This window comes from Fringilla coelebs (assembly GCF_963513975.1).
Source record: "Fringilla coelebs genome assembly, chromosome: 8".
Lineage (NCBI taxonomy): Eukaryota > Metazoa > Chordata > Aves > Passeriformes > Fringillidae > Fringilla > Fringilla coelebs.
Window position 1 is genome coordinate 5,312,266 of NC_140066.1, and position 13,380 is coordinate 5,325,645.

General features: G+C 46.3%; 1 protein-coding gene across 2 annotated transcripts in view; it reads left to right on the forward strand.

Moving 5' to 3' along the window:
• PRKG1 (protein kinase cGMP-dependent 1) overlaps window positions 1-13,380 on the forward strand; it is a gene marked incomplete at its 5' end in the record, with an annotated part of 340,143 nt that overhangs the window by 240,357 nt on the left and 86,406 nt on the right. For both annotated transcript variants that reach the window (XM_084210094.1, XM_084210093.1), the window contains one exon: window positions 5,130-5,193. In XM_084210094.1, the coding sequence (XP_084066220.1) occupies window positions 5,130-5,193 (64 nt within the window). The remainder of the gene's footprint in view (window positions 1-5,129; window positions 5,194-13,380) is intronic.

Below are 13,380 nucleotides of genomic sequence, written 5' to 3' on the forward strand. Positions count from 1 at the left end.
AGGGAATTAAAAAAAAAAAAATTAAATATTACACAGAAATCCCAGGGTGGCTGAGGCTGCAGGAGCTCAGTGGGCACCCAGATGCTCCTGGCCCTTTCAGGTCCCTTTGCTTTGAGGATGTTGCCCAGGAGAATGTGAAAAGCTGGTGATTCCGAGGATGTTAAAAACATTTACAGCTGATCTTTCTTTTGTATACATGTAATTCTGAAGGCAGCAAATGATGGTGATCTCTGTGATAAGTCCATTTAATGGGGGTGGTTAAAAGGAGGACGCAGCGTTCCGGCAGCAAACAGGGCTGTGCTTGGAGAGGGTGTCAGTGGCTCCATGAAAAAGAGATTATTATGATGCTGTCAAGTGCAGCAGAGAACTCTCAGACACAAGACTCCTGCCTTCATTTGGTCTTGGATATGTTGTAAACACCCAATTTGGAGGAAAGAGAGACAACAGACCGTGCATGCAAATGCCACTTGTCCCTTATTTACACTGACTGTGATTTTGACACATTGACCAGTGTTAAGGATCTCTTTTGAGGCACACTGTGAGAATCAGTCCCAAAAATCTTTTGTTTTTTAGTTTGTGTGAGGTAGTGGTCATTGTTGGACCTCACTGTGGCACTCCAGAGTTGCAAGGCCAGGTTGGACAGGGCTTGGAGCAGCCTGGGACAGTGGAAGGTGTCCCTGCCCATGGCAAGGGGTGGCACTGGATGAGCTGCAAGGTCCCTCCCAACCCAAACCATCCTGGGATTCTGTGGTTCTATCAAGAAGCAGAAAATTTCCTTAGTTCACCCACTCTGGGTCTGTCCAGGGGTTGAAGGGTTGAAGGGTGAGATTTCATTTCCCATGAAATGTCCTAGACAAAGGGAAAAAAATGCAGGAGAGAAACTCCTTGACAGCAAACTGTTTTGAAGAGGTAATTACAGTGCAAGCCAAAGACAATTTAATTTCAGTTGTATTGCAAATGCAGGATCATAAAAATCAGTGTTCAGGGCTATGAGGCTTTGCATGACAGCTTTTATCTTAAATCACCAGTGTGATTTATATCAAACACAGTGTGGCCAGATGGAGCAGGGCAGTGATTGTCCCTCTGGGCTGGCCCTGCTCAGGGACCTCCAGGGCTGTGCCCAGTTCTGGGTCCCCAATCCAAGAAGGACCTGGAGGGGCTGGAGCGTGTCCAGGGCAGGGAACAGAGCTGGGGAAGGGGCTGGAGCCCCAGGAGGGGCTGAGGGAGCTGGGAAGGGGCTCAGCCTGGAGCAAAGGAGGCTCAGGGGGGACCTTGTGGCTCTGCACAGCTCCTGCCAGGAGGGGACAGCCAGGGGGGGTCGGGCTGTGCTGCCAGGGAACAGGGACAGGACAAGGGGAAAGGGGCTCCAGCTGGGCCAGGGGAGGATCAGCTTGGACAGCAGCAGGAATTTCTGCATGGAAAGGGTGCTCAGGCCTTGGCAGGGGCTGCCCAGGGAGCTTTGCAGTGCCCATCCCTGCAGGTGTCCCAGGAAGGGCTGGAGGTGGCACTCAGGAAGGTGTCCCTGCCATGGCAGGGGTGGCACTGGGTGAGACTTAAGGTCCCTTCCAAGCCCAGCCACTATGATTCTATGAAATGATGCCATGATCCTGATGGAGGCAGCATTCCCTCCCTGACACAACAGTGGAAGGCTGCCTGTACAGCTTCAGTTGTCCAAAGCACCATTTTTTGGTGATATCCCAAATCAGGGATCAGCTGGTGCTGATCAGATGTAGCCTCAGTTCTTCTGGAGCTGAGACAGAGCAGTAGGAGCATCCCAAGTGTGCCAAAGAAGGACATTTGCATTTTTCAGCCTTCATTTCAGTTGGGTGCCAAAAAAGAAAGTTTCAGGGAGCTCAGACAGCCTTAATTTTACTGGAGTGTTGGAGTTTGGAACTCTGCTTACTCAAGGCACAGAGCAGTGACAACAACTGCAATTGTGATGGTGCCAAGCAGCAATAAAAGAGAGAGGTTTTGTTCCAGGCTGAACCCAGGAGAAACATCTGCCACCGACCTGGATGAGCACCCTCACTGAACACCCTTCAAAAGTTTGGGAATGAGTCTTGAAAGGGATTGAGAGAGTGAATGGCTGCTTTTGTATCCTGGAGGCAGAGCAGAGCCAGGAGCCCTGCGGGCTGTGGTGTGTGTCAGAAGATAAATGTCCTGTCGGAGCTGGCAGTGAAATCCAAGGCTGCAAACAGCGCCTTGGGCCACAGCCAGCACTGCTTGGAAGCCCTTGCTGCTTCCTCAGGAGCCATCCCATGGGATGGATCACAGGCAGGAGTCCAGGATGGATCACAGGCGTGAATCCAAGCGTGGCTAATGGGGATGTTGCTTCTACCTGGAAGTTGAGAGCAGCTTGGGATGGAGCCACGACCTTTCCCAGCTCCTTTTGGTTGTGTGTATCCCTGCTCCTCCATGGGGACAGGGAGTCAATCCATGGATGTTTCAGCACAGCTGCTTTCCCTGAGTTTGGCAGCTGGTGCTGGGCACGTTGAGCTTTCTGGGAAAATGTGTCACGTTTGGAGCCAGGCGGAATGGCTCCAGACAGGGAGCAATTCCCCACGGGAAACTCTCCTGGGTCCTGCCATCATCCCTGCACGATGTTCCATGGCTGAGCAGTGGGGAATCAGCCAGGAGAATGTCACCTCTCCTCCTGCTCCCCTGCTCACTGTCCAGGGTGTAGGGGTGGGTGGCTGGAGAAGGTTCCTCATCCCATTCCCTGCCGTGGCAGTCACACTCTCCTGATAAAATGCTGCTTGTGGTTGGATTAAAATCACCCAGTTTATTGCATTTTCTGTTAAAACTCAAATCCTGGAGTCTGCTTTGCCTCCTTGTTTGCTGCCTCTGTAGGGTGGCCTGGATCCACCCTTGATAGGCTGTATTTTGCCTATCAAACAGGCATAAATAATTTGCTCTCCCTACTTTTTTAACACCAATATTGCCTTCAAGAACTTTGAGGACTGCAGGTGAGCAGGAGGTCAGCTGTGAATATCCATTCCATCCCCAGCTGGATTCCATAGCCTCATCCAGGGAGTGGATTCAGGGCAGGTGGAGAAATTACTCCTCATTAGGTGGAATAAGAAGCAGCTGGAGAAAGTCCCTTATAAGGACTGGGTAAGGTGAGGAGAAGGAGCCCCATTGTGCTGGGAGGGGTTGGTGAGTTGCTCTTGTTTCTTCTATAATCAAATTCCAATCATTGAACTGGAAAAAACTTCCAAGATCATCAAGTCCAGCTCTTCCTGGGTAAGGTGAGAGATGGTTGTGTAAGAAGGGGAACAAGGGAAGTCCTTCTTCACTTGCGGCAGTTGTGCTCTCCTGATAAAATGCTGCTTGTGGTTGGATTAAAATCATCCAGTTTATTGCATTTTCTGTTAAAACTCAAATCCTGGAGTCTGCTTTGCCTCCTTGTTTGCTGCCTCTGTAGGGTGGCCTGGATCCACCCTGGATAGGCTGCATTTTGCCTATCAAACAGGCATAAATAATTTGCTCTCCCTACTTTTTTTACACCAATATTGCCTTCGAGAACTTTGAGGACTGCAGGTGAGCAGGAGGTCAGCTGTGAATATCCATTCCATCCCCAACTGGATTCCATAGCCTCATCCAGGGGGTGGATTCAGGGCAGGTGGAGAAATTACTCCTCATTAGGTGGAATAAGAAGCAGCTGGAGAAAGTCCCTTATAAGGAGTGGGTAAGCAGCATAGAAGGAGCCCCAGTGTGATGGGAGAGGTTGTTGAGTTGCTCTTGTTTCTTCTATAATCAAATTCCAATCATTTAACTGGAAAAAACTTCCAAGATCCATCAAATGCAGCTCTTCCTGGGCAAAGTGAGAGATGGTTGTGGAATGGGAGGAACAAGTGAAGTCCTTCACTTGTGCTGCAGGTAGGGAGAAAAGTCACAGGTTTCACACTTGGCTGAGGACTTTCATGTTACAGACCAGGATTCCTGTTTTGCCAGCTGTAGCACTGTTACTGTCTGAGGGGGTGTTTAAATATCTTCATTATGGATGGGATTTAAGGAGTAGTGGGAGGAGACATGGTGGAGAAAGCCTGGATTTGTTTGATCCTGCTTTGTTGGGCAGAACAATTGTTCCTTGAACAGCTGGAGCAGTGTTTGCTGTGATTTTTATTTTTTTTTCCCACCCTAAATACATCCCAGCTCAAGGGCTGAATGTTTGCCCTTCTATAGCCTTTTCACACAGTTGTAGAAAGGGAAATACAATTTTCCTGCTTCTTGCTGGGGTGATCAAAGATTCCCTGTGAGATTTTCTGCTCCCATTTGCCTCCCTCCCATGTGTTTTCCCACTTGCAGCAATTTGCAGCTCAGCTGTTGTGCTCAAGGCTCTCCCTGGAGAGCTGAGACTCCATTTGCCTTTCAGGGCAAGTGCCCACCTGGAAATAAATCATGGAAACACTCCTTTTGTACACAAGTCCTTCAAAAACCCAGGCTCTGTTTTATGAATCCATTTAATATTGTCCTGTGGAGAGCAGAGGGGGAGTTTTATTGACCTCAAGAATCAAGTCTTGCTCTCTTCTTTTCAAAGAAACTCAAATATTTGGCTGTTTTGTCACTTCTGGTTGTTAAGGGGAATTCTGGCCTGCCATAAACTCCCCTAAATCTGGGATATTGATGGTGTACCTCCATGATGTGTTTGGAGTTTGTTTTGTCAACAAATTGCTTTTCCCATTATTTGCTCTGTTGCAGAGTTGAATTTTCAGGCTTTTCTCATGGTAAGAGTTGGTGTTTAAGAACTTAGGGTCTATTTCCCTGGGTTTTTTTATGGATTTGGTCTGTAATAGATGCCTTTCACTACCTTTCCTTGGATTTCACAGGCATAATTATTCATTTAAAAAATACCCTGTGGTGAGTTTCCTCCAGTTTGGGAGTTTAAGGGTGCAAAAATCTGACCACACTAAAATCTGACCACTTGTCCAGGGCTGACACCCTCTCCCATAAGTTCATTCCTCATTTGGGAATGCTGGAATTGATGTAATCAATTTTCATTTTATGCTTAGGCCTGGCTGTTCAGCCCCAGAGCAGGAAGGAGGAGTCTCAGGAAGGGGACTCAGAGGGGAGGAGAGCAGCTGGATGAGTAAAGGGATCCATTAATGGAGGTTTCTTTTGCATTGCAGCGTTCCCACATTCCAGAGCCTTCCCGAGGAGATCCTCAGTAAGCTGGCAGATGTCCTGGAAGAGGTAAGAGCTTTGAATGTTGGGATTTCACAAGCTCAGAACCTTCTGCTGGCAATATCCAGCCTCTTCTTTTCCCCCCCAAAGAGCAGCTCCCCAGTTTGGCAGCCATCAAGGCCATGGGAGGAGTTGTGGGGAAAATTAATCCAGTTTGGAACAGGGTTTCTATATTTTTAAATTGGATTTTTATCCAGCTGGGGAGTGAATCAATCATTTCCTGGGGTGTCCAGAAGGGAATGAGTTTCTCCAGCCTCTGGGTGAGTGGTTGAGGTGCTGGGGTAGAGTTGGGCTTTGCCTGCCTGGCTTTAATTGGGGTCTCATTAGGGTCAGGCTTTTAATAAGTCTATTTAAAACAACAAAGAAATCACCCACAAAACACCAACCAAAAAAAAAAACCCTCTGAAAAAACCTCAAAAAAACCTACAACCCCCCAAAACTGCAAAAAACCTAACCTGCCCCCTACCAAACAAAAAAAAATACCAACCCCCCCAAACTTGCCCCATAAACAGATGTAAAATAGATGTAAAATATTTGGGTCATATCACAGTTTCCCCCCATATTTTATTCCCACAACACTCCCTTCTGTGCCTGAGGAATTCAATATCCCAGAAAGTCATTAATAAACCCTTCCAAAAGGTGATTTAAGTGCAGGGAATGAGAGTGTGGCAGTAATTTATTTCATTCCTGCTGGCTTTTCTTCATCCACGCCTCTCCATCAGGGAAGATGTTCCCGTGGATTTGGAGGAAAAGCGCTGCTGACATCAGAGTTGATTTGAATTCTTTTCTTTCTGAGTTTTGCTGGGGTGTTGTTCCTTCTCTGCCTTTTTATTTAGTGCCCAGATAAATTCTGTGCCTCCAACAAATCAGCTGTTTGTCACCCTGAATAATTGCATATTCACAGATAAGCTTTATTCCCTTTACTGCCAGGGAATGCTCTGATTTAAGGGAAAAAAAATGGATATGAATTCCCTCTGCTGTAAATTCCATCTGCCTATCTCAAAACCCCACTCCCAACCAGAATTTGCTTGGATCACATCACCAGCATTAAGCTCCTTATCAGGAGTTAAGGAGGAGAATAAAGTCCATAAAACTTTTCCAGAAACACTTCAAGTTTCATAGCAGCTGGGGAAAAAATTCTTAATAAATATCAGTGAAGAAATGAGGCACAAAAGCAGCATTTATGGGGAATAAATCTGGATTGTTAGGATGGATGCTCCCAGTTTTCTGTTTGGAATGAGTGTTCTTTTCTCTGGGTTTGCCTCGGATTGAATAGGCTGTGTTTTGCATAAATTAAAAATAAAAAGTGACTCTCAAATCTGTGTATTTAGATATAAACTCCCACCTGGCTACAGCCCCCTTTCCATAGGTTACACCTGTGAAGTATTGGAAAACCCCTCTGGATCATGGAATTGTTCATATTCCATGAAAAAAAATGTCTGGTGACTCACACAGGGTGGCACCAACATTGCCAATAATTTCAGTCTTTATGGATAATTGCATTTAGCAAATGGAATTAAAATGCTGAAGGGACTGGGATGGGGAGTGTGTTCCTGGCATGGCTGAGGAGTGGGATGAGCTTTTGCTGGGTGTGGGCAGTGCTCAGAGATCTGGGCTGGCTTTTCCTCCTCTCCTTCATTTCCCCCCTTCATTTTCATTTGGGTTTTGGGGCACAAAATCAGGATTTTTTTTCCCATCCTTAAGTTGCTTCACATTCTGGCAGTGCTTTTCCTCTTTAAGGTTATTCAAATGTAAACCTTGTAGGATTTCCATCTCAAATCAGGTGTTCAGATACTGAGAGATGTAATTAAGGTTCCTTGACCCCTTCTCCTCTGAAGACACTTCCAGATACTCATGATTTTGTAATTGTCCATTTGATCTCACGTTCTGCATTGTGCCTACAGCTGATTCTTCTAAACTTTGTTCCCCAGCTCCAAATTCCTACTCCTGTTGCAAAGAAGTGTCCCATTTGCCTGGATGTCAGGGATGGAGCTGTTACCTGCCTGAACACTTGACCCAGCTCCACTGAGTTGGGGTTTTCAGGGAAGGGGAAGGAGGCAGGAACTCAGAGACCTGGGGGCAGCTGGAGTAACTAATCCCACACCGATTTGGGTTGGAAGGGACACTAAGGATCATCTCATTCCACCCCTGCCATGGCAGGGACACCTTCCACTGTCCCAGGTTCTCCAAGCCCCAAAGTCCAGCCTGGCCTTGGGCACTGCCAGGGATCCAGGGGCAGCCACAGCTGCTCTGGGCACCCTGTGCCAGGGAACAATTCCTAATTCCCAATATCCCATCCCTCCCTGCTTCTGCCAGTGGGAAACCATTCCCTGTGTTCTGTCCCTCATCCCCAGTCCCTCTCCAGCTCTCCTGGAGCCCCTTTAGGCTCTGGAAGGGGCTCTGAGCTCTCCCTGGAGCCTTCTCCTCTCCAGGTGAGCTCTCCCAACCTCCAGATGCCCTGGAGCATCTCTGTGGCCTCCCCTGGATTCACCCCAGCAGCTCCAGGTGCTGTTGGTGCCCCAGACAGAATTTAAATTTCTGTGGCTGCAGATGCACAGGAGGAGATGGAATTGAGGTCTCGTTGGCATTTTCAACCCAGTCCTCTTCATCTGCATTTCCTAATCCTGTTCCTTTGCTGTTTGGGATTTAGCCTGGTAATCCATGGGAGATGTTGTGTGTGGGAATCTGAACAGCTGGAGCAAGAGACAGTGACAGAGGCGCTGGGATTTGCTTACAAAACCCTGCAGATCAGTTTCTTGTGCAGATAACGTCAGGTCTAAACCGCGTCACGTGGATTTGCCTCCTCTGCTGTGTATCCAGAACTTGAGACAGCTTTGATATTTATGTGTGTGTGATCATGATATTTTCTGAAAAATCCCTTCTCCTGGGAAGCCTCAGCTTCTCCCTGTTTTGCTGCTTTGGAATGTGATTTGGATATTGTTCATCTGAACATGTGAATTGTTTTTAATTAATGACCAATCACAGCCAGCTGTGTCAGACTCTCTCAGTCATGAGTTTTTATTATTCATTCTTGTGAAGCCTTCTGATGTATCCTTTCTCTTTCTTTAGTATAGTTTTAGCATAGCATTCTTTAATATAATATCATCAAATAATAAATCAGCCTTCTGAGAACTTGGAGTCAGAGTCTCATCTCTCACCTCATCCTGGGGACCTCACAAACACCATGTGTGTGTATATTTATGGTTTATTGCTGGGATTTAATAAAATTCCAAAGGAATTTAAAGTGCTCCAGGCCAGGCTGGACAGGGCTTGGAGCAGCCTGGGATAGTGGAAGGTGTCCCTGCCTCTGGCACAAGGATGGACTTTAAAGTCCCTTCCAACCCAAGCCATTCCATGATTCTCTGACAAGACTTTACAACACATTGAAATGTATAATATTTCTCTATCACAGTTGTGGTATCAATAGATATGTAAATATGAAGATGGCTAATTGCCCTAAATCCAGCTGTAAAGCATTTGATTAACTCATCCTGGGTTAACAGGAGAGCAGCCACAGCTTGGAAGTGCTGGAAATTGTGGTAATTTTGGGGTCCCCCATCATGGGGAGGAAAGATGAATCTGACTCCATGTTCTTAGAAGGCTGATTTATTATTTTATGATATTGTATTATATAAAAGAATGCTACACTGAACTATAGTAAAGAATAGAGAGAGGATACAGACAGAAGGTTTAACAAGATATTAATGAAAAACTCATGACCTCTTCCAGAGTCCTGACACAGCTGGCTGTGACTGGTCATTAAGTCAGAACAATTCACATGAAACCAATCAAACAATGACCAGTTGGTAAACAGTGTCCAAACCACATTCCAAAACAGCAAAACACAGGAGAAGCAATCAGATAATTATTGTTTTCATTTTCCTCTGAGGCTTCTCAGCTTCCCAGGAGAAGAAATCCTGGCAAAGGGATTTTTCAGAAAATGTGGTGGTGACACAGAATGCCATTCCCACATCTCCCAGTGTGTGTTCACTGAAAGCATTAATAATGACAATTCTAATTTATTTGAATGCACTACTGAGATCCAAGTGCCAGTGATGTGTTTCCTCCAGCCCCAGGCAGCCTGGCCTTGGCTCCCAGTGAATCCCTGGACAAACAGGAGAGCCAAACTGAGGGGAGAGGCAGAGAAATGTGCTGAACCCCACAGGCAGAGGCTGCCAGAGATGGAAACTCTTCCTGCCACTCTGAGTGCTGAAATTTAGGATCCCAGCTCCTGTCTGCAGCCACTTCAGCAGCTCAGTTTGTGTGCTGAGTGTCACTTGCCAGCCTTTGTCTTGTTCCTTCCTTTCATTTTAATCCCAGACTGAATTTCAAAAGGCACAAATGTTAAAAAATAATAAAACACAACCCAAAATTCTTCCCAGTTGCTTGTGGAGCTCCTGGTGGAGAGTGGGATTGTGGAGGAGATTTTGTGGCTTAGTTCAGCTTTCAGGGCTTTCCTGGGCCTTCCCAAGCATCCTTCCTGCTCCATACTGCCCAATTAGTATGGATCAGGTGGCCTTGGGATGCCTCTGGTTAATTAACAGAGGCTGAACACAGTCCTGCCTTTGTGGGATTGTGTGGCAACAGTGAATAGGAGAGCAGAAAATGTGCAAAATTAATTAGCTTTCCATAGAATCTGTGGTTTTTACGCTTGTTTAGGAGTGAGGATGGCTCTTGGATAAAGGGAATTGGGTCCCTGGGTTGTCCTGCAGGCTCTGCCAGCACCAAGGCAGGCATTGATGTGAAAGAGAGCCAGAAATCAGATTTGAGGGAGAATCCAAAATAAACAGGGAAGAGTAAAAGGTTTTGGTTAAGAATAAATATGTTAATGTTGTTATTGATATTTTTTTATCAAAGGAAGCACTCTGGAGGAGCTTTGGGACAGGGTAATGCTGCCTGTGGGGGCATCAAATCAGCTTCAGTCCCACCTGACTCCATCACAAATGGACACAATTTTGACTGGAATTGTACTTCCATTAATTTTTCAAATGGTGCTCATGAGAACACAGCTTTGGGTTTGCAGGTGCACCAGGAAATAAAAGCTTTTTGGGGAAAAAAATCATTAGAAAATAAAATGCAGCTGGAGAAACTGGAGTGCAGGAATACAATGGAGTCAGTGGCAGGAGCTGCTCTAGCTTTGGATTGGGATAAAATGTGTTGTTTGGAGTTAAATTTTCTTTTTGATTTTCTTTAATGTGGGCACAGAGCACGTGAAGGGAATGAAAAATAATCTCCTGCTTGTGTTAGCACAGGAAAGGAGTTCAGTATTGCCTGGTTTCTGTGGGCTCTTCTCAGGAATGTGGTTATCCCTGTGAGTGTTTATTGCTCATCCTCTGCTCTCCTGCAGTGGTAGAAATGGGGCAGGATTTGGGGTTTTTCTTCCCCAGTTCTGCAAAACTTATTGTTAAAAGGTGATGCCAGTGGAGAAAAGCTTTGGGACTTTGATTAGTTCCCAGTGCCCCAGTATCCCATCTGCCATTTGAAGCCATTCCCTGTGCCTTGTCCCCAGTCCCTCTCCAGCTCTCCTGTACTGGTTTCTCTGGGTCTGGATTGAAGGCACTTGAGACACTAGCTCATGCTCAGACTCAGGTGTTTGTTATTTCCTATCAGTAAAACAGTCTCACTGCTGTGAGTTCTGCAGATTTTCATTAGAAGGCACAAAATGGCCAACAATCTCTTGGTACAAGGTCTTTTAAGACTAAACTATCCAATTAAGAACTGACACCTGGATTATTTTCCCTTTTAACCCAATAACTGACCCCAAAAAGCTGCAATGGGGACTTTTCTGCCCAATTACAAAATGCCACCCAAACCCATGGAGAAGGAGGAAGAAGCAGCATGAGGAAGAAGCCCAGGATGACACCCTGTGCCCTCCATCTTGCTTCCATCCACAACACACTAAAAATCCCAAACCCTCATTTTCTCACCAAGGGATGCACCCACACTGCTCTCTATAATCTATTGCACACTTTTGTGGGTTCCAGTCTATTCTGGAGTTTAGGAAACTTTCTGCATGGATGAGGGTCAGAGTCAGTGCTGCCCTGGGGCTCAGGGCACCCCAGAGCAGACAGAGAAATATTCCCAGTGCCCTGGGTTTCCAGGCCCTGGAAGGGGCTCTGAGCTCTCCTGGATCCTTCTCTCCAGGTGAGCACCCCCAGCTCTCCCAGCCTGGCTCCCAACCCTGGAGCATCTCCATGGCCTCCTCTGGACTCACTCCAGCAGCTCCACATCCCAGATCAGACACCCACTGCAGGTGGGGTGGAACATCTGTTGCCATTTCTTCCCATTTGATTTAACATCAAATCCCTCCTTTTTTTTTTTCCCAGTAAAATCCTCGTGCTGAACTGCTGGGAAGGCATTTCCTGGAGGAAATGGCATTTTCCTTGCATGCTCTTGACACATGTGGGAACTTCAGGTGTTCTCCTGGTAGGACCTGCTGGGTGTTTGTGCCAGGTGCAAGGAGCAACTTTTGGCCTCTGTCAAATGCACTTTTCAGGCAAGGAATTGAGATTTATGAAATGAGTTTAGAAACCTCTCAAGAAGCAGCTTTTGTCCAGGCTGAAAATCCCAGGGGTATCAGAGGGATCTTTATCCAGAGCTTTCCAAGCAAAGCTGGGTTCCTCTGGAGACGTGGGGAGTTTATTACAATCTCATTTACTGTCCCCCTGCCCTTGTCTCTGGGCTCCTTTGCCAAACCCCAACCAGAGGGGCTGGCTTGTTGGTTTTCTTTCAAGTATGTGTTGTAAAATCCACTGGAGTTAGGCCAGAGCACCCAGCAAGGGAATTGCATCTCCTCAACCTGTCCAAAGCACATGGACACATGGAAATCTCCACAATAATCCCAAGGACACTCAGGAGGATGGGAGTTGTAAGATATTTTCAGCTGTCAGAGAAGGAAAGAAAGTTCTGTAGTTCCCTGTTTTCCAGCTGCCTTTCCAGCACTTTCCCAGCTTTTCCCCATTCTTTGGGCACCTCCTTCTCCTCAGTCAACCTCCCAGTGGTGGGAAAAGCCACTCCAGCAGTGCCATGGTCACCAACAGGACACGTGGCAAAGGCAGCATCTGACAAAAAAAACTTCCCCAAATTTGCTTCATCCCAGGATGATTTTCTTTCTTTAATTTATTTTTGTTATTATTTTTGGCTTTGGTGCATCGAGTGGATGATGAGGTCACTGATAAAAGGTTAATTTCTAAAGCTGCCCCTTTCAGGTAATGCAGGTGTTGGGATTTAAATATTCCCTGTTTCCAGCTGGATTAAACCTATCTGGGAGATTATTTTTTGTCATGCTCTCTAAGAGGATTCTCCAGCTCATCCATCACGGTTATGAAAGAAAGGAAAAAAGAAAAACAAAACATTTTTTTGCTATAATCTTAGATATTTTCCAGGGTTTCACAGATATGAAAAGGAAGGATTTAAGCAAATCCATAATTTATTGTTTGCCCTGGTGGATTTGCAGGCTCTATTAGAGACGTGCAGGATGGATGTGGGTATTTGCATGGCACCTGGAACAACAGAGGGGTCACAGGGGAGAACTCAGAAGCTCCAAGTTGTCCCTTCCCTGATCCAGCCTTGTTCCTAATTTCCCAATATCTGTTTGTTTACTGTTCCCACTTTCCAGAGGCTCTACAGCAACCCTGGGGCAAGGAACCCATGGGATCTGCTTTTCCAGGCATTTTCTTTGTTGCTTGGGGTCAACGGGTTGGTGGTTGTCCTTCACTTCCTGGGTGGAGAAAATCCAACCAATTAATTCTGACTGAAATTTAATTAAAATTTGGGCACTGAGGGTGGTTTTCCTGTGGTGGAGGTGGCTCAGCTCAATCCCCTCATCCTAAGCAGTGCTCTTGACAGCCTGAGCTGAGTGATTTTTGGGATGGATCTTCCCATGGATGAGGTTCCTGTTTTGTGCTGAGGGCTTTGCTGTCAGTGCTGGATTCTTTGTGAGAAGCTTGGAAGGAGAGCATGTGGGCTCTTTTGGGCATCTCCTCTTGGGAATTCGTTCAGCAGTTTCCAAAATTCCCTCGTTGTCACCCACATATCCCTAGTTACAGGCATGTATGGGCTAATTTTGGTGGGAATGAAGTGCAGAATGAAAATCCAGCCTGGTACTTGAAAATATTCCATGATTTCCACCCTTCAACCCTGAAGAAGTTAACACACAGAATGCCTTTTTATCTGTAAAAACAGGGAAAAAAAGAC